The sequence below is a fragment of the Ixodes scapularis genome, unplaced genomic scaffold (assembly GCF_016920785.2).
Source record: "Ixodes scapularis isolate PalLabHiFi unplaced genomic scaffold, ASM1692078v2 PGA_scaffold7__128_contigs__length_106722199, whole genome shotgun sequence".
Lineage (NCBI taxonomy): Eukaryota > Metazoa > Arthropoda > Arachnida > Ixodida > Ixodidae > Ixodes > Ixodes scapularis.
Window position 1 is genome coordinate 14,759,611 of NW_024609882.1, and position 22,676 is coordinate 14,782,286.

The 22,676-nt window shown below is 43.8% G+C and overlaps 1 protein-coding gene across 1 annotated transcript; it reads left to right on the forward strand.

Moving 5' to 3' along the window:
• Positions 1-64: 64 nt before the first annotated feature.
• On the forward strand, positions 65-21,653 carry LOC115308162 (phosphatidylserine synthase). The gene is made up of 13 exons (XM_040211170.3): positions 65-672; positions 3,511-3,602; positions 3,680-3,724; positions 6,374-6,495; positions 7,729-7,887; positions 8,817-8,968; positions 9,869-9,928; positions 10,192-10,273; positions 10,357-10,469; positions 12,097-12,162; positions 17,612-17,711; positions 20,948-21,007; positions 21,088-21,653. Exons 1-13 carry the CDS (start codon positions 503-505, stop codon positions 21,226-21,228), a joined length of 1,362 nt encoding a protein of 453 aa, XP_040067104.2. The 5' UTR covers positions 65-502; the 3' UTR covers positions 21,229-21,653.
• Positions 21,654-22,676: the final 1,023 nt, after the last annotated feature.

Genomic DNA, 22,676 nt, shown 5'->3' on the forward strand with positions numbered 1-22,676 from the left:
GTCAGCCGGGGCTACTGAACAGGATCAATCGGAAGTTTCGTATCGAACGAACATGCGCCAGTCTGTTGCGCAATCGGTGCTAAATTTATGCCTCTTGCATCTCCAGTTTAGCCGCCCACGCTGTCGCGACAAAGTCGACTTGAATTTCGTCGCTTTCCAGCTCTAGTTAAACTTTCGCGACCTAATCTAGTCAGGTGTCCGATCTCGCGTGGATGCGAACATTTTAAAGTTGAAACATAATCGGCCTCATTTTCGAATCCGCGTCGTCGAGCTGGTCGAGCCAGTCGAGCTGTGCGCCTTGGCGTCATGGTGTGATCGGTTTCTGCTGATGTCTTCTATTGCGATGCAGCGATGCTGGTCCGACCGGTCAGGAGTTCGATCAATCCTAGGGTAGAAGAAGAGCCCTCCATCGATTAGTCGAGGTCTAGAAAAACAAAAGAACACAAGAACCGCCAAGCTGCCGCCCGCACCGAGTTGACGGTAGACCATTCTTCGCTAGGACATGTTCGTCAAAGAGGTCTCTACCTCAAGATCTAGTCAAAAGCCCGACCACTTCGGCAGCATCAACGAGCGTCCGGTGGACGACATCTCTCTCGATTTCTTCTACAAGCCGCACACGATCACGCTGTTGACCGTGTCCATCGTGGTGTTACTCTACTTTGCCTTCACGCGGTGAGTTCTTCGGGATCTCTCCAATGTCCGTGCGTGAATGGAGAAATCGCGTGCTCGCGAAATCTTTGGTTCCGGGGGGAGGACGATGTGTGCCTGATCGCGTGAATGAAACACGTGCTCGCGGCAAAAGATATGCGCGTTTTGACCGAACTGATATCCGCGAATTGTCGATTCGGGGGTGCGGAGGTAAGGAACGTATGAACATGAATATTGAGCTGTGTTATGAAAGGAGAGTGTAAAATTGCTCGCTTATGACTGTCGCAAGTTAACCGTGCTACAAACTTTTTTTTTTTTTTTGTGACTTGAGTAAAGGTCATTTGACTGATTTCATCACTTGTGCATATGATATCACACCGAAGTGCATGTCAAGTCGTTTTTATCGAGGCAAATTAATGCATTGATAGGACGTACAAGCACCACACATGCATCAAGGTTATGAAAAGGCAAATGTCCTTGAAAACGCTGCGCTTTCATACACGTCGGTCATTTGTCGCAAGCAGTGGCTTACATTACGTCAGCTTGGCTCAAATATTGACTTTCCTCAGATATCACTGAACTACACTCCGTCTCATTGTAACTTGGCAAATGGTGAAGGCTACGGTCGCAGTGTGCCAATCGGCGTGTCAGTGAGAGACCTGTGACTGCATACTGTATGCAACTAGTTGCCCGCAGTGCTGTTAAAGCCATGGGCACCAGGGAGAGGAAAGGCTGTTTTTGTGTGAATTTCAAGCGACGGCCTAATCTCCGGGGTAAACAAAAGCGGCGTCTGGGATGCACAAAAGAGGGTAAAAGGGAGTCCCTCCGTCTTCCCTTCTCCACTGTTTGGGTTATGCCTGCACCCCTGGATCTTTGGTAAGGGCTGTCACATGTCTCGCCTACGTCGCTCTGATTGGCTTGAGGCGCCCGTAGCATTCTTTGCCAAGTTACGGTGAGATGAAGTATAGTCCGAGCTAAAATGAGCAGAGTGGATAAGATTTACCTAGATATCATTGACCCATTTCGAAACGATGCATAGATTATGCACGGCCGCCATTAGTTGGTCATGCACTGTGTGCACGGATTGGACACAAGCGCTTCGTCGGCGTTCAGAGTACTCGGATCGAAACGCATTCCACACGAGTGCTGCATAATTGCGCGATGCAAAATCAGAACTAATCGCTGGCTTTATGCCGGAAGCGATGAGACCAACTAATGGCGGCTGCGCATAATCTATGCATCATTTCACAATTTCGCATAGGGTCTATTGGAACTCTATATATACGACCACTTCACTTGAAGGGCGCCTATGGAAAGCGCTGATGCCCGAGGCGGCCTAACTAGTTTTGCACTATCCTACTAGATGGCGCTGTAACTCAGCTGTTGAGTGAAACAAAATGGCTAAGTGGCGTAAGCTACCGCTCGATCGAAAGGGCCCAACCGGATTCATCCATCCATTCACCCATGAGTTAGCAGAGCTGGGTATGCGCCTGTGTTCCCGGCACGGTCACAAATTTTCGATAAGTGATTTCCTTTGGCCTCATTAGGAACACTAATTCACTGAATGGGGAGCGCTACTCTCAAAAAGTCCCTGAAAGATAAAAAAAGACAGCTTGTTTATAGATTCGCATTTAACTGCAGACTGGGAGAAGAATAGACACCATTCCGGTTTATGCTTTTTGTGAACTAATCACAGTCTGAACTTGATCTAAGAATACCTAATAAAAAAAAGGCATTGCAAGCATTTTAGTTCCTGCTTATGGTAGATGTTTTGTAGCTTGTTTTCATTGTAATGCATTCTATGAAAACTGATCATGCATTTTAAAGGCTTTTATTATTGCCTCATTTATTGGCTCCATCCTTTGGCCCCATCCTTTGGCCCAGCCACATTTGTCCTCCTTTTAGAGTGTTTCGCCGTGAGTTGCCTACACTCTCAGCAACTTTCGCAATGCTGTCTTGCTTTTCAGGTTCTTTTGCTTCTTTTCCGATACATTTCTTGTGTGGTTCACCAGGAAGGGCCTGATGAACTTAGTCATGATCAAGGTAGCAAGGGCCTTCCCGTGATCTTCCGAAATGTCACTGAAGGGGTGGACAGCTTCCGGAGAAAGCTGTACTGGACACCGATTCTTGAGGAGTGTGCTGACTGCAGCCCCCATTGCAGCCCCCATTGCAGCATATACAAAATAGGCAAGCTCGTCGAACAGTGCACTGACCTCGGCATAATGAACAACGTCTCGGCATAATGAACGATGTTGAAAAACAAAATTCCTGTATAGTCCGTACACATAGATAGCACAGCCTAAAATTTCAACTTCTAAATGTGTAAAGCCTACGGACTATAGCATGGAAAATACAATAATTGAAGCTCTGTCTCGTAGACATTTCCAAATAAGTAATGAGAACCTTAACAACAGCGGCCTGTATCCATCCGTCCTGAATCGTTGTGGTGGGAAATTTGTGAGAGCTAACTCCCACTGCTTTCCCTCGTTCTGACTTGCAGAATGGCACGCAGCAATACACCATCCGATCCTTCTCCTGGGACGTGCCTTACATACTTAAAACAAACAAATCAAGAAAATAACTTGCCAAACGGACAAATGCAGAAGAAAACGCGCCAAATGCCGAAACCACAATGCAAAACACATGTAGAGGGCACTGCTAGAGCATACATAAGCAGCTGAGGTGCAGCACCATCTCTCGGCAGGGCTGCAAAGCAGAACGCGGCCAAGGCATGCGCTGGGGCGCTCGCGAGTGAAGTGGTCGTATGTATATAGTTGGTCCTGGTTTTGACTGGCCTTGTCGGTTCTGTGGCTCGCTGCCCCTTCAAGTGACTGAATTTTGCTGGTGGTTTTCTTCCCATAGCGACGATGCTCAGCTAGAACAAAACATATGGAGTGGCATCTGCTGCGTCGCCTTTTTCTTCCTCATCATCAGCGTCCTTGCATTTCCAAATGGTGAGCGATTCACACTTTTTGCGCAACACGAACGATAAAGGAGAAGGCGGACGTTAAATCCTCGGTCGCTTTTGCAGGACCCTTCACACGGCCTCACCCGGCAGTCTGGAGGATAGTCTTTGGTGAGCGCACAGACATTTTGTCACTGCAAACACATCTTAGGTATTTCTCCTACAAATATTACTTAAAGGGACACTGACAGGGTATTTTTGCTCGCCAAGATTTTTATCTGTGCACGACATACGAGAGCCCAACTACCCAGAAAACAACTTGCAGCTCGAAATTCGTTTTCTTTCTGCTCAAAAACTGCCGATCGACAACTGGCCAGTTTGAGTCGCGCTCAAAATTCTCCGTGGTCATGTGCCGTTTTCTATGGTTTAGACACAACCACCTAATATAATCGAAGTCAAAGGTCGTCGAAGGTACACACTCAATACTAAAGGTAGAAAAAAAATATGATACCTATTTCTTGCGTCTAAAAAACAGCAAATACGTCGGCTGAAAAAAAAAAAAAAAAGTTGCGCAGTTACGTGATTTTTGGCAACTCTCTCCTCCTCTATATTTCTTCTTCCTCCCCAGCCTAGTCTCAGTTTCGAGCAGTTGCGTTTATTGACTTTATTAAAAATAGACATGACGCTGTAGTAAAATATTGATTGGGTGGTCTTTTAAAACAATAATAAATCGCCCGACAAAAAAAAAAAAAATTGGGGGGGTTGTCAATGTTCCTTTAATTATATATATATATAAAAAAAAAATGAACACTGTTAAGTGGGGTGATCTTAAGGCTGGTTCAGGCATTTGCGTTTGAGTTTGACAGACTGTGTTAAACATTCTGCATTCCTCTACAACACATTGTGTGGACCTTGGTTGAGATAGAAACTATCTCGTCGCAAGCAGTTGTAAGCGGTCGTAACATCGTCAGCAGTGATGGAAGCAGCATTGGACCTTTTCTTGCAGGTTCTGTAGCGGGCGAAGTAGTGTTTTGGAGCAGGTACCATCTGGTTTGCACATCGCTTGAAACTGAAAAAGTGATGGCATCCCTACACGAGTTCATTCATGATCGTGATTAGGGGTTCCTCTTTGATACTGGAACATATTACTTATTATCTTTTGTAGTAAAATAGATAGGATGCAAAAAAAAAAAAGACACATACATACACAACCTTATTTTTAGATATAAGGCTTAGGTCAGAGTAAATTCAATTTTCAATGGTTACTTTAAAAAAAATTGTTGAAAAGTGAATTATAGTGCAGCACTTCATTGGGGGATAAAGCATCTCTCCCCTTCCCATTTTACACTAGGCAGTTTATTTAGCCCATGAATATAATCTCAGCAAGAACCAGCATACCCGCTAATGCGTCCCCTAAGTTCAATGAACCTACCAAACTCGGGGACTCTAATGTCATAAACTGCGAAGACAACCATCCAGAAATATTGTGAAAGCTCACACTTGTGCTTTAAAGGTGACACTACTCTTTAGTGGCATTGAAAGCAGAGGTAAGTCATAGTTTGCTACTCTTTCGATCGACAGCTTCACGGGAACTACCGTGACTACCCCATTTACTCAAATATAGACCCGTGTTTTCTTCTCTCTTTCTCAGCTCAGTTTTTCTTTTTTGTAATTTAGAGGTTAACCTACAGTCAGGACAAAGAAGGTCGACCTGTAAGTATCCTGAGGATGATTCACGTGCCTATTGCACTAACCCAGGCACTCCACCAGGTCAGCCGCTGCTCCTAGCTTTCCGGTGTAAAGCAGTGAAGCTCGATGTGTGCACGCTGATGAGAGGTGGTGAAGGCTGATGAGAGCAGCATAAGTACCAAGGTACACTGCGCCCACGGCATGAATACATGTGGCAGACACAATAATCAAGTGATCTCATGAGGCGTAAAGACCTCGGTTCTTTCTTATCACAGTAGCCGCAATCCTACCACTTTGCAAAGTTTTCTCGCAAAGTTTAGTTCTTGACATCGCCGACATCCTCTGGAAACTTAGACGATGTGTAAATTTAGACGAGGTTGATTCCCAGAATCAAAGTGCAACGTCACAGCAGTCGTCATGTTCTAGTGCATCTTCTTTCAATGGCTAAACCAATCAAGTACGGCAAATGTCCCGTGACTTGCGCTTTTAGGATGTGTGTTTTTGGTTGTGTGTGTTTGAGCCTTCGACTGCATTCTGACCTAAGATGAAACAAACAACACGGTGAGTAGAGACGCCGTGAAATACATATTTGTACCATTTTTTTTTCCTTCTACTTCTCTGAATACTAAGATCGGCCAATAATAAAATTAATTTCTTTTTTGCTTTATGCCTGTTTCGGCGCAGGCGTGGTGCAATTCTTAGCAAAAACGGCATTTTCGCTCAAGGTGTGGCAGACTTCAGTTCATGGCGCAAATGGGCACAAATGGCGCACCACTTCCATCACTGCAGTCTGTGTGGGGTGGTTCACGTAGTTGTGACTTAGACTGGAGTGGCTTAAAAACTGGTTGTAAGACCCTTATGACTACTCACGACCAGCTGTGCTGCTGTGCAGCCAGCTTTAAGCGGTCGCAGAAGGCTCGAAAAGCAGTTGTGGTGCACTAAATCGTAGCCAAACACGTGTGTGTGAGCCATTCTTAACAGATCTCGAACACAAATGTTTGAACCAGCTTTAAGGCTTCCAAGCAAATAACCTACATCAAATCTTGTTTAAGTTCTTTTGCTGTTGTTTTTGAAGGAAAACAAATATTGAATTATTAATTTTTAGGTGTTAATACATATTTTATTTTCCAGGTTTGAGCGTCCTGTACCTCATGGGACTGCTGTTCTTGCTCTTCCAAAATTATGCCAACATCAAGTCAATAATGTACTGGTTCTATCCAGAACTTCGCAACTTCTCCATAGACTCTGAGAAGGTGAGGATTGACTGTAGTCACGCGCATATGCACATCTAACTTTAATTGTAGGCATAGTTTCATAGTTTGAGATAATGTAGGCTCTGTTCAGATAAGATCATACAATCGAGTCCAATCATATTTTTCGTCTTTGGTAATTTTGTTATGTTACTCCCCAACATGTGTAGAGAATGTAATGAAAAAAGAGTTTGCAAAAAAACATACCATTTAAAGAGAACAAAACTTTTTAGTGCACTAGAACGGCACATATGACTTTCGAAGTTTTCGTTTATGTCATGTTTGGTGACACCTAACATGCAAACTAAAATTATCAGAAATCTTGTATATCTTGCACTTAATATAGATTATGGGGACTATTGAGTGATATATGTACAGCATTGTGGAGGTCATATATTTTGCGTCAAAAATGTGCAAACTTGGCTCCTTTGACGTTTTGGTCGAAGGAGCCATGTGTGCACATTTTTGATGGTTGCACATGCGACAAAGTGTTTTCAAAGGCAGAAAGCTTGTGCTCGAGGTGGATTCTTTATTGGGTTCGTACAGTTTCGAGTTTTCAAGCTTCATTTTTTTTTCCTCACGAAATCTGCGTTTTTCGGTGTCGCTTTCTGGCGTCGTACAAAAGATTGGCATCTTTTGTGGCTTTCATTGCAGAAAATGGTACGCGGCTTCGGAGTTTTCCGACCTCCAGGGAATTTGTGCACGACCCAAACACTCTGGAAAACCGCCTGGTGCTAGGAAGGGAAAACGTGAAACCCTAAGTATGGCGCCTGAAACGCGTCCCTGACTGGTGTGTTTGGCGTCATATTCTGCCCACGTGTCTGAAGCGGTCCCAAAGTGGCAACAGACGACGTCGCAAAAGCCGGAGTGTCACGCCGTCGAATGCCGCGATCTCGGTGGTTCGCCGTAGGAGTTTCGGCAAGGAGCACGAGCAGACGCGAGTGTTGCCGTTGTCGTGGCTTCCCGACTCCCGGAGCTTCCGTGTACTGTCAAGCCGGAGAGAGCAAACTGCAACAGAGCGGGCGTCTGGTTGTCCGCCACCGCTGCCACGACGCCGCCAGGACTGCGGCCAGTGACAGCGTGACACTTCCGCGATGTCGTCAAAAGGAAATCGAGGGACCACTTTTGAGGACGCGGTAAACGCACCTGTAAGAGACGCGCTCCAGGCACCATACCAGTGAACCCTGTTTGTGCGGTCGAGCGCTCGGAACTAATTTGGATTGGGTGGTTGCCCAGGAGTATGCGGTCAACTGCTCTGACGTGAGCCTGGAGCGGCTATGGAGCCACGTGGATGTGTTCGCGTTTGGCCACTTCTTTGGCTGGGCCATGAAGGCCATGCTGGTCCGGCACTACGGGATCTGCTGGACTATCAGCGTCACCTGGGAGATTACCGAGGTGAGCCAATGGCCCGACGCGACAGCGAAGACCTCCCGAATTGAATGCATTCGGAGGTGGATCAAAAGTGTTTTGCCTGGTAGTGGGCTTCAACAGCTGTACGGGCACATGAAACTTACCTACGTTTTCATGGGACTACATCATTCTACTTGGATCGTGGTGTCTTGGCACACATGTATGAATCTAGGAAACAGTTTTGCACGAAATTAAACCTAAGGACCTAGTGTTCCTGGAACATTTACTGTTTGTTTAGCCATAGGGTACCTATTTCTTTTTCTCTTATATGTTCCAAAGAAAAAAGCACTATTTATAGCCTCCCCAATCATGCTCGACTTTTTCATATACATAGTCTTGTATGGAAATGTTCTTGTGCGAGACAAATGTTTGGAACCACATGGAATTCTGGAAAATGTGACATTGAAGCTGTGTTTTAGCTTGTTACAATGCTGCCATTAGTCCTTGATGTGCTACAATCAGCAATCAACCAGAATGACTGGTAAACGCATGTTAAAGTTGGCTGCCATTAGTCCTCAAAGACGCAGCCAGCTCATCGCCTCCAGCAAATGAAATGTACTGTTGTGAAATTGTCAGTAGCACTGTTGCACGGGCTTACCAGAGAAATAATCGAGGCAGAAACAATTGCACGGTTACAACATACATATGTCAGCACTTCCCTTCTTTGTAATTACCCAAAAGGGAATCAAACTATTTAGTAGCGAGAGGGTCAAAGTGACAAGCGTGATGATTTCACGGGGGGTGTTCTTTTCCGTGGTAACATACTGTACCCATTTCTCGCAAAGAAGTAGAAGACCATTGCGAGTCAGCGCCTTCCGTTTGTTTCTGTTGCGCGTCTCCCTGTTGTGTGCGCTCGTCCTTTTGTGCAGTTGCTTCCTGCTACTTCCAGCAGTGCTTGTCGTGATCACCTCCAGGTGGCGTTTGCACACCTGCTGCCCAACTTCAAGGAGTGCTGGTGGGATGCCCTCATCCTGGACGTGCTTCTCTGCAATGGCTTCGGCATCTTCTTCGGAATGCTCATCTGCAACAAGCTGGAGATGCGCTCTTACAAATGGGAGAGCATCAAGTGAGCCCAAGCTCGTGGTTATGTGCATTATTAAAAGCAAGCAGACAAATTGGCTGTCCTCTCGTATCATCCACTACATCGGATGGCAGCGTGTAACATTCCTTAGAGAGATGCTTTAATGATGATGGCTACACTTATTACAGTGGTACCAACCCCAGGCCTTACTGGTGACTTAGACAAAAGTCTTTCCAACTTTCCAATGTAGCTTGAAAAAAATTTCTTGTTATCACTATTTGTTATTTCTGCCTTGAAAACTTCTTTGGTACTCAAAACAAGCCCTTTTACAGCTTTGTTTGGCAATTTATCTCCCCCCCCCCCCCCCCCCCCAAAAAAAAAAAAAAATATATATATACATATATTTTTTTTTCCTTTTGCAGCATTGTATTTTGGCTACAAGCTGCAGGGAAAATTTGATGCAGTCAGGAATGAGCAGAGTCTTATATTTTCATAGTGTCATTGGCACAAAGCTGTGACAGCGTCGAGTAATTGGAGCACAAAGCTGGGACCTTGCTTTTACAAGAGCACCAAGCTGAGCTGTAGTTTCTTTTACTACAGTACAGTGTATGTCTCCTGGTAACCAAAGCATGAGGCTCCAAAACAAGGATGGACATTTCAACGGAGTCGCTAATGTTGAGTGTTAATGTTCCAAACTTGGCTCCAACTGGACCACCGGTTTGTGGTAATCATTGTACGAAAGCCAAAATGTAAGCAGAGAAATAATTTTCGGAGGGCAAAAAAAAAAAACTTTGAATGACAGCATACTAATTGGTTGCAGGCATGTTTGATCTAGATCGCCAAAGGCAAAAGGATGAACTATCATTGGCTGGTTAGTCAATGAATGGGGAGTAGGAAAGAACTTAGGTTTCAGTGCTGGAGATAACATACCATGCTTTCTTCCAGGGACATTCAGACCACGACTGGAAAGATACGAAGGGCTGCACTCCAGTTTACTCCCGCAAGGTGGGCCTCGTATTCCTCCTTTCACTGACCCATGGATGTATTCAGACGCCCTTCGCAGCTACACATTTTATAAAAACAGAGTCAGACTTGTTTCTGTTGCCAAAGCAAATGTATGTGTCTCTTAACCCTTTTATGTGCATATTTTGAATCTTGATTCACAACTACGACACGGTAGCTACTTCGGTGGTCTGATTGTACGTCGGGGTAACCCCAAAGAGCCACGTTAACGATACGGCGATGCTTCTTTTTTCGGGACGACGCAGTTGGACCCACGTGCGGTGGATGGACCCCAATTGTACGTACATGCGTCTCTTGGCCGTCACGGAGCTGGTCATCTTTTGGCAGGTAACCGTTTGGGGCCGGCCTGGCCTCGGCTCGTCGCCGCCCAGGTCGTCTTGCTCAACGTGTTTCCACGTACGTGTCTGCAGGTGACGGAACTCAACACCTTCTTCCTGAAGCACATCTTCGAGGTGCCCCCTGACCATCCTCTCAGTGTGGCCAGACTGATGCTCATCGGCATCATTGTGGCACCTACGCTAAGGTAGGTATTGTCCGTCTGTACGTGTGGACCAGAGTGGTGTGTACCTGGGTTCAAGTAGAGCAGACCATGCATGCTGCCTGTTTCACTGACAGAATGGGAACGGCAGGGAGGTTCTTTAGTTGTCCCGCCTACGGCGTGAGCTTCCTGCCTTTGATAATGCTTTCGCATCACGTCCTCTCCTTTTTGTTCTGTCGGTGGCTACAGTCGAGCCCGATTAGGTCAAACCCAAGTATTTCTAAATGTTGTCCTTTTCGAACGTTCAAAAGGTTCCCCTTGAAAATCTCGCATAAAAGTAGAGGCGCCTTCTGTCTGCGTCGAACTTCACCACCCTGTACAACAGATACATCGAACCACACGTTCGGGGAAAGCCTCCCTGATACGGAGGCTTTCCCCGAACGTGGTCGTCGCGGCGCAATTTGTTCGCTTGCACCGAGGATGGAAGACTCTGGCCACGGGCGGAAAACGCTGCAAAGAGGCAGAAAACAACTTTCTGCCAAAAAGTTTTTTGGTTAGTTGAGTCTGTTGACGACGATTGTGCAGTTGCGCTTTGAACGCCTTGTTTATATCCCTTTGCTCCCCTTTTTTTTTTTTCTTTTGATGTTTTTGCTTTTTTGTTTTGTTGTCTGACTTTACGCCAGTTTAATTTTTTTGTTGTTGCTTGCTTGGTCTTTTTTTTATAGATAAAAGCTTTTTATAGGCATCCCAACTTTTAAGTTTTCTTTAATTTTTTAAAATTCTTTTTGTGCTTGGTCGCGGCTACGTGCCCGCGAGCAGCAGCGCTTGCAGTTTTTGCCAACTACGCTCTAGCAAGGTACTGCTGTATTTAGCGATCCTTGAATGCTCTACTTGGCAAGCTCCCATTCGTCACGATCTTTGGTCTTAGCAGAGACGCACAGAAAATTCAAGGAGAGCTTAAGTTACCATAGTTTTGTTTATCGAATTATTAATATATCAAACTGTTTTACAATCTTTTCTTTTTAATTCAATGTATCCGGTTCCGACTATATTGTTAATTTCAACCGAGAATGACGGCTAAGCAAGTGTGTCACAGTTGCAGAAAGACCTAATTGTATGGGGCACAGTACCCATACTATTAGTATGGGAACAGTGTAAGAAAGTTGTTTTTGTGGGTCGTTTTGACCAGCAGCACACAGAAATGGTTCCGCTCTATAACCAAACTTTTGCAAGCATCACGCCTTCTTCCCCCCCAAAAATCCGTTCATTATCGTGACATGTTTATTTTGTGATTCCTTTTGGCAAAAGGCCCAAGTGGAGGCGTCAAACTTGCAATACTTTAAATTGATTTAGATTTCCGATTTCTGATGGCAGCTCTGAATTGCAAAGAGCCGATAAATTCAGTGCCCAACTACGTTACCATGAATGTTTCAACAAGACTATTTGTCGTCATTGTCCCCTTTTTGTATTTTTGTGTTTTGCTTTCAGTTTCTTAATACTATGTAGCAATTCTTTGTGTATGACAGGTATTTTTGTGTGACACAAGTACACAAAGATTGGACATCAAATAGTGTTTTGTCTGATGTCCAATATCTGTGTACCTGACACACTACGCTTCGGAAATGCGAATGACCTGCTTTGAACCGAGTTTTGTGGCTCTGCCCTTTTTCAGGCAATACTACAGCTACGTAACAGACACGCGATGCAGACGAGTTGGAACCCAGTGTTGGGTGTTTGGGTGAGTAAAGGGGGCTCTCTTTCATGTTCGCATAGAAGATATATGTTCATAGATTAATGAGGAATTATTTTCGACATTCTCTTTGCAGGTTTTAGGGACTTCATATATCTCTGTCAGTCTTAAAGGGGTACTGAACCGAAATTTCGAGCTCTCAAAATAAAGCTCGACTGATAGGTGGGACGCTGCAAAACCCCAAAACATTACTCATACAGCGATATCTTTAACGGATTGCCGTATTTTTGGAAACAAAAATGCGCAATGGAACACAGCTGACGAGACCGACGAGACTAGTCGCTTCACGATTCTACATTTCCTCTCCTCCTCGCTATGTCCCGTCGAGTTGGTGAACCAAAGCGAAGAGGAGAGAAGCGAGGCCGTTTCCCCACATTCTCAAACTCTCCAGGAGGACAATGATGTCATAGACCTCGCTTTATCGTGCCCTTCTTTTCCAAAAGTATGGCCACCCGTTTGAGATATCGATGTATGAGTGATGTCTTGGAGTTCGGAGCCTCCCATTCAACACTTCTGCGGCCTTATTTTGTGAAATCCAAATTTCGGTTCAGTGTCCCTTTAAAGAGACACTGACACCACCAAAAATTTATTTTTTATTTTTAGTTAGGCGATTCATTATGGCCGTCAGGAGACCACCCAATCAATATTTCGCTGCAGCGTCACATAAATTTTTAATGAAGTAAAAAAATACAACTGCTCGAAACCAGGACCGAGACTGGACTGGGGAGGAAGAAGAAATATAAAGGAGGAGGGTGTTGCCGGGAGTCACGTGGCTGTGCAACTTTTGTTTCTTCAGTCAACGTATTTGCAGATCTTTTAGAAGCCACAAAAAATGGGTATCGTATTGGTGGTGTTACTAGCGGATGCGACTGCCTCGAGTTACCGATCGAGTTACCGATCGGACGCGGCCACATCAAGTCTAGGGTGTTTTGTGAGCCCGCGGCTGGAGACGCTGCTGATTCAGAGGCGCCGCTGAGTCACATGCACTGCTGGGTCAGGGGCACCCCTGAGTCAGATGCACCGCTGAGTCAGAGGCGCCGCTGAATCAGATGCACCGCTGAGTCAGAGGTGCTGCTGAGTCAGATGCACCCCTGAGTCAGATGCACTGCTGAGTCAGATGCACTGCTGAGTCAGAGGCACCGCTGAGTCAGGTGCACCGCTGAGTCAGGTGCACCGCTGAGTCAGAAGTGCCGCTGAGTCAGATGCACCGCTGAGTTAGAAGCGCCGCTGAGTCAGATGCACCGCTGAATCAGAGGCGCCGCTGAGTCAGATGCACCGCTGAGTCAGAGTCCAAGGCCTTGTTGGATCCACTAAGGATGCTGGCTGCCTACTGGCTAGCTGCATGCGCAGCATTATACTTCACAACTGCAGTGATGTGATTGCTGCGCCATTTGTGCGAACAGGCTTATCCTGCTACATTCTGCTCCATTTAGCCCAAATGTGAGGAACTTGCACCAACATTGCAGCAGAACTTGATTTCACTTTACTTATACTGAAAATATAATGGCTGAAGCCCTGCTACACGTCTGGATAGTTATTGTAGGCTTGTGCGAATTTTTAGAAATTTCGATTTTAGCCGCAAATATTGTACTATCCTATTTGATTTCTCTGTCAGTATCAAACATTGACAGAACTTAGAATTTTCACCATATGTCTTATGTTCCTAGTCTGCTCTGGTATGCAAAGTTAGCTTTGCCTAGTGTGCTTCTCACCGCGCTCTTGTGTACTGCAGTGACGCGGCAACTACGAAGTAAGCATTGTAATTGTGTTTAACATTACTTCGCCACAGTTCATCCAAGTGCTAAAGGGAAAGCATTCCCCCAGAGCGGTATGTTAAACACGGAAGTGTAAGGTACATTAAAAAAAGAACTTCGTGGTTGTTCATGTAACGGCTCTTAGTTGCAGTAAAAATTTCTGGATTAAACCGCGGCTATTATTTATGATGGGCTGCGGTATTCTGGCGATATCTTTTTCAAATTCAGGATTTAGCGAGGGCACTCACAAAAAAATTTATATGAACTGTTCTATGGGTTTATTTTTATCTGAACTCTGTTGTTTAGTTGTCACCTTTATATGTATATGTTTTATCCCTTTGAAGTACAGTCAATAGAATAAATTAAAACTAAATTAGGTGAAGCAGTAGAAGGAAGCTTGGGAATAACCTTAAAGGGACAATGCAACAATTTTTTTACTTTCAATAAATACAGCTTAGAATTATTTCTTGACATTTATAACCTTATTAAAATATGTTGCTTTTTTTTTTCTTTACGCAATGGCAGTCACAGAAAAAAATTGGAGAAAAATAACACTGTTTACCCACTCAACTCGCTGCCAGAAAAAGTGGCCACGTGATCTGGAACCGATTATATGGTGCCAATTTTTTTAACGGAGCCATGCGCTAGGGTTGGCAGACCACAGGACGCGCGCCGAGTTCCACGCATTGTTAAGGTTCAGCTACCCGAAGGTATGTCGAGGCATTGAGCAAGGTGTCTAGCGACCGGGAAAACCGGGAATTGTCAGGGAAATTTTAATTACTGGGAAAAATTAGGGAATCGTCAGGGATATTGTCAAAAAGCGAGCCCAGTCAGAGAAAATGGGCCGGAAACGTCATTGAGTGCCCTGAGCAAAGACATGAGGATTTTGGGGCAGAAAAATAGGAAATAAGTTCTGCTCAGAGCGGAGCGCAGGCTCTGCTCACCTGATCTACCGGATGCTACAACGATGCAAAGGAAACAGCCGACAAATCCAGTCCAAGCCTTAGATTGGATTGGATTGTGGGCGCGACACAAATGGAAAAGCCGCAGACCCCAATCCAAGCCTTAAGCCGAAAGTATCAGAAAGTGTGCATCTGTCGGATACGCGGCCAACACGGCCATGCTGCCATTTGGTTACTGACGTGTGTGGTTGAGCGTCGTGTTTTCATTGTGTTTCCGGAAGTGGCCTCTTCATTGACGACGTTGGCGGCAGAAAAGTGCTTGCTTAATCCGGAATGGACGAGCCCAAATATTTCGGAATATGCAAGTTGGATTAAGCCCGTGAAAAATTAAATCACAGTGCTCAATGCCCTATGTTGTAATGGTCTTGTATATTTATCCGCCTCTACAGTGGTCAGAGAATTTCACCTGAAATTGTCGGGGAAAACCTGGAAAAGTCGGGGAATTCCAAAATAATACTTTGCTAGACACCCTGTTTATTGTCACGAGCCAAAATCGAATGCCTACGAAGTCTTCCCACTAGTGCCAGTAAGCTGGTGTAAAGAGGCCGTGCAACTTTGTTGCACGGCCTTTTTAACTACTTTGGCTTGATTGCGTTAAGAAGGCTTACTTATCGTTCACATGCCGATCCCTGTTATTATGAGGTTGTACATAAAGCGTTGTTGATTTTCATAATTTATTGACAAAAGCATTTTTGTTTTGTTTTTTATTTTAATTAAAAAATTCTGTTTTTTAGAACTTGAATGAAACATCAATTTGTGTGTTCAAAATTATTCTAACATTATTTTAGTGGAATATACTATTTGGTTTGCATTTTATTTGGTACCTAAAATGACCGTTCACAGCAGTTCATACTGCCCTTCATCAATCAGCATCTTAAGAGCCTTGAGCAGATAACAGTTTGATCATCTGCGTCCGCAGACTTTGTATTCGCATCCGCAGACTTTGTATCCACATCTGAACCGCACCCGCAAAATTCAGAACCGCATCCGACTCTCAACCTGCGCATTCATTTTACATCATAAAATCAAGCATATTAAAAAAAAAAATAATAAACACCTAGATGGTGTCCTATAAGCCGCCTGCTTACAAAGCAATGAAGAGTTCTACAAAAAAACTCTGTGTAAGAATACGGTGAAAGTCATTTGATCGTAGTTATAAAATAAGCGATCATCCTTCCAGAGACACTTCGCATTGCTCGTAAGATGATCGCAATTATTAGATGGTCTCGGGATTCCGTGGTACCGACACTCTGTCCAGTATATGCGCTCAAAAGGAAAGAAATTTATATTTATTTTCCTTGTTGCTTTGTAAAACCCACTTCAAGCAGACACATAAGGGCAGACTAATAACATTGTATCATTTTATTTAGGCCAAACAATAAAAAAAGAGAGAGAAAAGGCGCTCACTCGTAGCAGCAAAATACTTGTGTATATGTGGTAAGGTGTGAGTACACCACTGGAAGAATATCACAATATTCAGTAATGGCAACACCTCCTATCAGTTATAGTTTTCAACACAAACCCTCAACTGCAGGCTTGGAACCATATACTACTTAAAAACAAATCAGTGCCAACTCTTGAGAAAAAGAGAATGCACACACATGCAACGTTTCACTTGTCGAGGGTAGAAGAAACAGGATATTTTCAACTCTGACGGATTCAGACTGGTTCGCATCTCAAATGAATACCCGTTCATGAGAAGTCCCTTTCCGTTGGTGCACTTGATGCTTGCTTGGTATGCACAAATTGCACTAAAAAATGAGGTCTGGAGTTCCTGTTGGTGCAAGTTCTATCACTCCAGAGGATCGAATTCAGTCTCCTCAGTATATACTTGTAAGCGAAGAAGCCACTTGCAGGCTTGTATATTTTAGGTTTTCTTCGTCCAGACAATGTTTTCCGCTCTTTCCCTGCCAAACAAAAACACGCTATCCAGGGACGACTGATAGTTCAGCGTTATTTACTTTTTATATGGACAGTATTTTTGCAAGATAGTACGTTTAAAGTGATATTTAGTGAGAATCAAATCCTTTGTTGACATAAAGAACAATTTTCTCCCGATTGGTACCTTTTATCTAAGAGAGTAATTTTCCGCTGCAATACATTCGATGATGCACTTCATAGTATCACTGAGTTATTCACTCTACACTGTACGGTCGCGCACGTTTATGGGCTGCCTCGGCAAAAACGGATCCGGACCGACGGATATCCGCATTTGATCCGCATCCGCAGCCCCTGGCATCCGCATTCCATCCACAATCCGCCAAATCTGATTCATTTTTGTCCGAATCGACCAGTTTACTGTGGATATCCGCGGATTTGCAGGGCTCTAAGCATCTTGTTGCCACGCTTAGTGCTTCTATGTGCAACTGAACAGCTAGTTCTGTGTTAGAAGAAAGCATGCTCATTTTTGGTTGGATAGGCCAACATACAAATCTTAACATATCATAATTACGGTGGTATGAATAAAAATGAAGTGTGTGCGTGTGCTCCAAAAGTACTTTTTGCTGCGCCATAATAGACTTTTGGCTGCTCCAAGGTATGCTGCAAGATGGCTCGGGTCGATTGCATCACTGCTACTGCGCACAAGTCACTTTTTGTTTTCATTGTCTCTTTCTGTTGGATAGTTTGGTGGGTGCTCCTAAACTAATATCACAACTTGTGCAGCAAGGTAGTAGAAGGCAGCTTGATTAATTACTACTGTCTTTTTTTTTTCTTCTACAGTGCCATCATGCTGACAGAGGCAATCATCTGCATCAAATTCGGTCTGGAACTCTTTGCCCAAACCCAGATAAAGAACATCCTTGTGTGGCTTCTTGTGCAGGTAAACACAGAACAAAACAAAAACCCCCAAAGGTCTCCTTTTGGTATGGTTGTTACTCGGATATGTTTTGCTGTGCCCTGTGATCACTACAAGTCCTGTTATTTTAATCACATATTATTTCCTCTTTCCCTTAGTAAATTGCATCATCAAGAGTTTGTTGCCTAAGCCATTAACTTTTATTAACAAGTAGTTTTTTTTTTTTTAGAACTCTAGGTTTAAAGGTGTGTTCAGGGGGCACCACAATTAGCTGCTAGTGTGAATGAGAGACAAATCTGGGTAGTCAAAGGTTGTACCAAAGCTCATGGGCACAAGTGGGACTGTAACTTTCCAAGGAGTTCACAATAGATGGTGCTGCTTATTCCACTGAACTGGCTAGGTAGCGTAAGCCGCCACCCAATTCAAAGGCCTTCAGCCATATTCGTCCATCCATTCAACTTTACTGCACGGCCCCTACTACTTTGATAGTGTAACAGTTCACAGCACAAATTATACAGTGCAATCCACATATAACAATACCACATACAGTCGAGCTCGGTTATATCACACTCGGGTATTTCAAATTATTGTAGAGAGAGCAGGGAATGACCGCTATTGGAACAGTAGTCTGCACCCTTTCCCCAAAGACTGATGATGCTGCATGACTCCCTCACCCAAAAATAAAATGAGCAAAAAAAAAAAGTCTTCGGCAAGTTGAGTGTGCTGTGGACAACAACGGTTGTAAGGCTTTATCTTTGTTTGCCTTTTTCTTTTGCCGCTATTGCTTGGCCCGTTTATAGAGTGCAGCTCTTAGGCGCTCGTTTGCGGCTTGAGCGGCGTGGTTGTCACCGCGCGGTGCATTATGGGTAAATTCCCCCGCTAAATTTGGTGAAAAACTTTCCTCGCTAAATTTAGCAAAAAATTTTCCCCACTAAATTTAGTGGAAAAATTTCCCTGCTAAATTTAGTGAAAAAATGTTCCGCTAAGTTTAGCGGAAAAAGTTCCCCGCTAAATTTAGCAGAAAAAATTCCCCGCTAAATTTAGCGGAAAATGTTCCCTTAAATGGGAGGAAAGGAAGAGGGGCGTAGCCTCCTCTTCGTGCCTTCCCATCCTCCTCCTCAAGAGCTGCACTCTAATTCGGTGTTACGGGGGATTGTAAACGTCTCATTTTTTCATCTTTTTTTTTTCTTGCTGTCTGAATTTTGTGAGTTCTCTTCTTTGTTGCTTGCTTAACTTTTTTCTGTGGATCAAGAGATTTTTTTTATGTGTCTCACTTTTCTGTTTTTCTTTCTTTAATTTTTTTTTTGTGTTTTGTCGCTTATGCCAGCCAGGCCAGGTGTGGCCAAGTGCACATGTAAGCGCGGCTGTGTTTGCGGTCTCTGCCAAATACGCTTACTGTATTTAGCGGCTCTTGGATGCTCTATTTGGTAAGCTCCCGTTTGTCGCGACCTTCGGTATGAGCAGAGACGCCAGAAAAGTTCAACTCGAGCGTAATTTAGCATATTTTTGTATATCAAACTATTGATATATCAAACTATTTTATGATCCCCTTTCAATTTGATATATCTGGGTTCGACTATATAATGATGCACTGCTTATAACGATCTGTTTCTAAAGTTTCTAGATTAGAAACAATATGTTTCTAGTCCAGATACAACAATAATCGGTTGCAATGATTGAATGTTCAGGTTTTTCATTATTGTTATAAGTGGATATGCAATATGCAATTGGCGACTCCAGCGAAATCAGTGCCAGGTAGCGGCCATGCCGAAAACCCTCGAGAGAAGGGTGTTTCGCCTCTATCGTCTGCTTTCGCTGCTTGGTTCTCGTAGCCAGCATAGCTTTGCGCACTTGCTTATTTAAGATCAACTGAATAATTGCTGTTCATTGGTGAAGCAACAGAATAAGGGATGATCAATGACATGAAAACATGTTAGTGCTGTGCAGTTTCCCTCACCTGCGAGTTAAAAAGCAATGCCATTATGCAAAAGACGTTCTTGTGCGAAACTTGTAGTGAGGCTCACAAACTGGAGTAGATTTATAAAATAAAAATTGCAACACAAGTCACCTTGGCAAAAGAAAAACATAAATATATCCTTAGAAACCGTTTGTCTCTGTTTCTTTTTATTTGTTAATCTAAAAGAATTTCAGAACTCTAGCAAAAGAAACATCAGCCAATTCGGACGCCATAACACACGGTGTCAAATTAGATTACGATGGCGTGTTGATGGGCTCACAAACCCATTCTTACGCCTCCCATATACTAATTTATGCAGAGACCTAACTTCTGCCAATCGCCAAAAACTAAAAAAAGTTTGGTCATGCTTACAGTCGGGCAAAATATTGATACTATGCGGCAACATTGATGTTTCGTTAAGCATCAATTGAAATTTACTCAATCACACATCTAGAGGAATTCCGTGCGGCCTCCCCACCGATAATAGGTCGTAATTCAGAATGGACGCCTACTTGAAGAACATTATTCCATACCTTCGCCAACATTTTTTGCTGAAGTGTAGTCAGGTCGTGTTTTGCCTTTCCCCACTTTGAGACTTCTCACCATAACTGCTAGAATCACGCTTTCACTTGCTAACGCAAAAGAATGTTCCCTGTAGACACAACCAGAGCACAGCGGCCTGATCACAACCAGCCGCAACGTTTTGATCTGTACTTCGCTATAAGATTTTACCAACCTATTGAAGTCATTTATCATTTTCTTCAAACACAGGCCTGAGGGCAACATTCAAATTGCATGAGACAAAGCCAACGCAAACTCTTATCCTCACTTTGACAGCCTTCTGGGGGGGCGGTACTAAACCGTTTTACAATAGGTTGTTACCTTTCAAAGAGGCTTGGGGATTTTTTATATCGTCCACCTCGCAAAGGTTAGTCCTCCGAAATTAAACCAAAAGTCTAGCTTCAGCTAGATGCTCAAATCGAGCTGGCAAAAGAAAAAAAACATTGTTTTAGTAATCAATTTGTGCTTACTCCGTGCAACTTTTAACTGCAAGGAGGTTTTTTACCGTCCAAAAAGCTCTTAGATTTCATATGTAGCCTCAATTCTACACTACATTGCAATCAAGGTGTTTCGCAAGCTGAAAGATGAAACCAACCTCCTTTCGTCTGCCATTTTGCTTGATCAGTGTGCCCCCTATAGTTCGCTGGAGCCGCTAATGCCTCCGAGCATTTCAAATCCTTTAGTGTATAGACAGATTGTGGCATACCTCGATTTAAAGGATTTTTTTTGTTCTGTTCTACAGTTCCTGCTGAGTGTCCTGTGTGTCTGTGGGTGCGTGCATTACTCCAAACGTCAGGGCAAGGTGCGTACTTGATACCCGAACAGTGTTCAACTGCTGGTATGCTCTCCCTGATTCTCACTTGCCGCCCCACTTTTCTGCAGTACAAGGACTCCGAGGAAATCGCTTCCGACACACATCCCACGTCGGGAAAAGAAGCAGGCGACGGAATCTCCGACGAACCCAAGTTTGACGGGGGTGCGGTCCGCCAACGGAAGACGAAACAAACCAATGGCAACATCTGAACTGCGAGTCGCTGCAAGTCCTTCTGAAGCGCTCTGTCTCGTCAGTGCGCAACCAAAGAAATGCTAGTGTGCGCTGATTTGCAGCTGGTCTATCCTCTTCCTTTATTATTTTTTTTTTCTGCCAGAACATTATTGGTTGTGTTTATATTTTCTGACGGGCGCTCTAGTTGTTTTTGTTTTTTGTCATTGTTGTAAATGGAAAGGAAGAAACTCTGCTGGTATGAAGCACGGGTGGCATCACTTAAAGTGGGCGCTCTTTGGGGCATTGCGTTGTGTGGCACTTTTATAAGGTACTGTGAAGGATGCTCAAGATGTGGCCATGTCTATTTAGGGTCGTGTAGCCTGTTCAGCTAGGTGGCCAAGTTTGTGACGTCTTTACAACAGATATTTTGTGAGGACTAAATAAATTATGATTATTTATTTGACGGCATAGTCCACTGTATCGTCTTTCTTGATCTTGGCGTTGCTTGGATCAGTGTCAACATATTGGTTGCACAGTGTTCGGAATTATGCTTTGCTTCGTAAGAACACTTGGGGAGTTTCTACTTCAGGTTGGTTTTATGATCATGTCCCATAGTCTTTAAAATACATTTTTCTAGTTTTGAGAAGAAAAAGTCTGTGAAGGGTGTTTTTAAGCCTTGACCTTGTCAAAAGTACACCACACAGTTATTCCTTTTTTTTTTGTCATCTTTAGGTACAGTAATTCTTTTTTTTTTTTTTTACTCAGGTATTCTCATATATTTTGCTAACTGTTGTCGGAAACAATTCATTCATTCATTCATTCATTTATTGATACTGTCAGCCCATTGGGCTATTACAGGAGTGGGTACCTTTTTCTTTAAACCACGCTTTTTTTTTTACATTTTATTTGCGAGCTAATAATTGGGGTTGTGTGGATATTTATCCAGCGTGTAGTTGGTCAGCCATTTCAAAGTTGCGGCGAGTCACTCGCTGTAGATGAGCAATTTAGCCGGTGCACTACAGCCGCTAGCTGGGCGTCTTTAACGTGCATCACGCAGTAGTGATACTGAACCGCACGCCGGTGCGATGCTCAACCAGATCGAAACGGGCAAGGGTGGGGAATTGAGAAAATGAAATGGCAAAGAAAGCAAAACCTCCATTGAGGAACGCCAACTCGCTCAAGCAACCAATTTTGCATATTTTTTTTTTTTTGCAATATATTTTAAAAGCGTGAACACAGTTTAAAAAAAAGGTTGCAGAAAAAAAAAAAAAAAAGATTGGGCTAACCGAAACCGAAACTACAAACCTTACGGTGACATCAACCGAGCAGAGGCAACGCGTTTTATTAAGCAAAATCAGAACGTATCTTTTTTTTATTAGTGTACTACAATCGCCGTTGTCTACAACAAACACATATCCCCCCCCCCCCTCTTTTTTTCACTTAAAAAAAAAAAGTGAATACATGGGTTGCATGTGACGTCATTCAA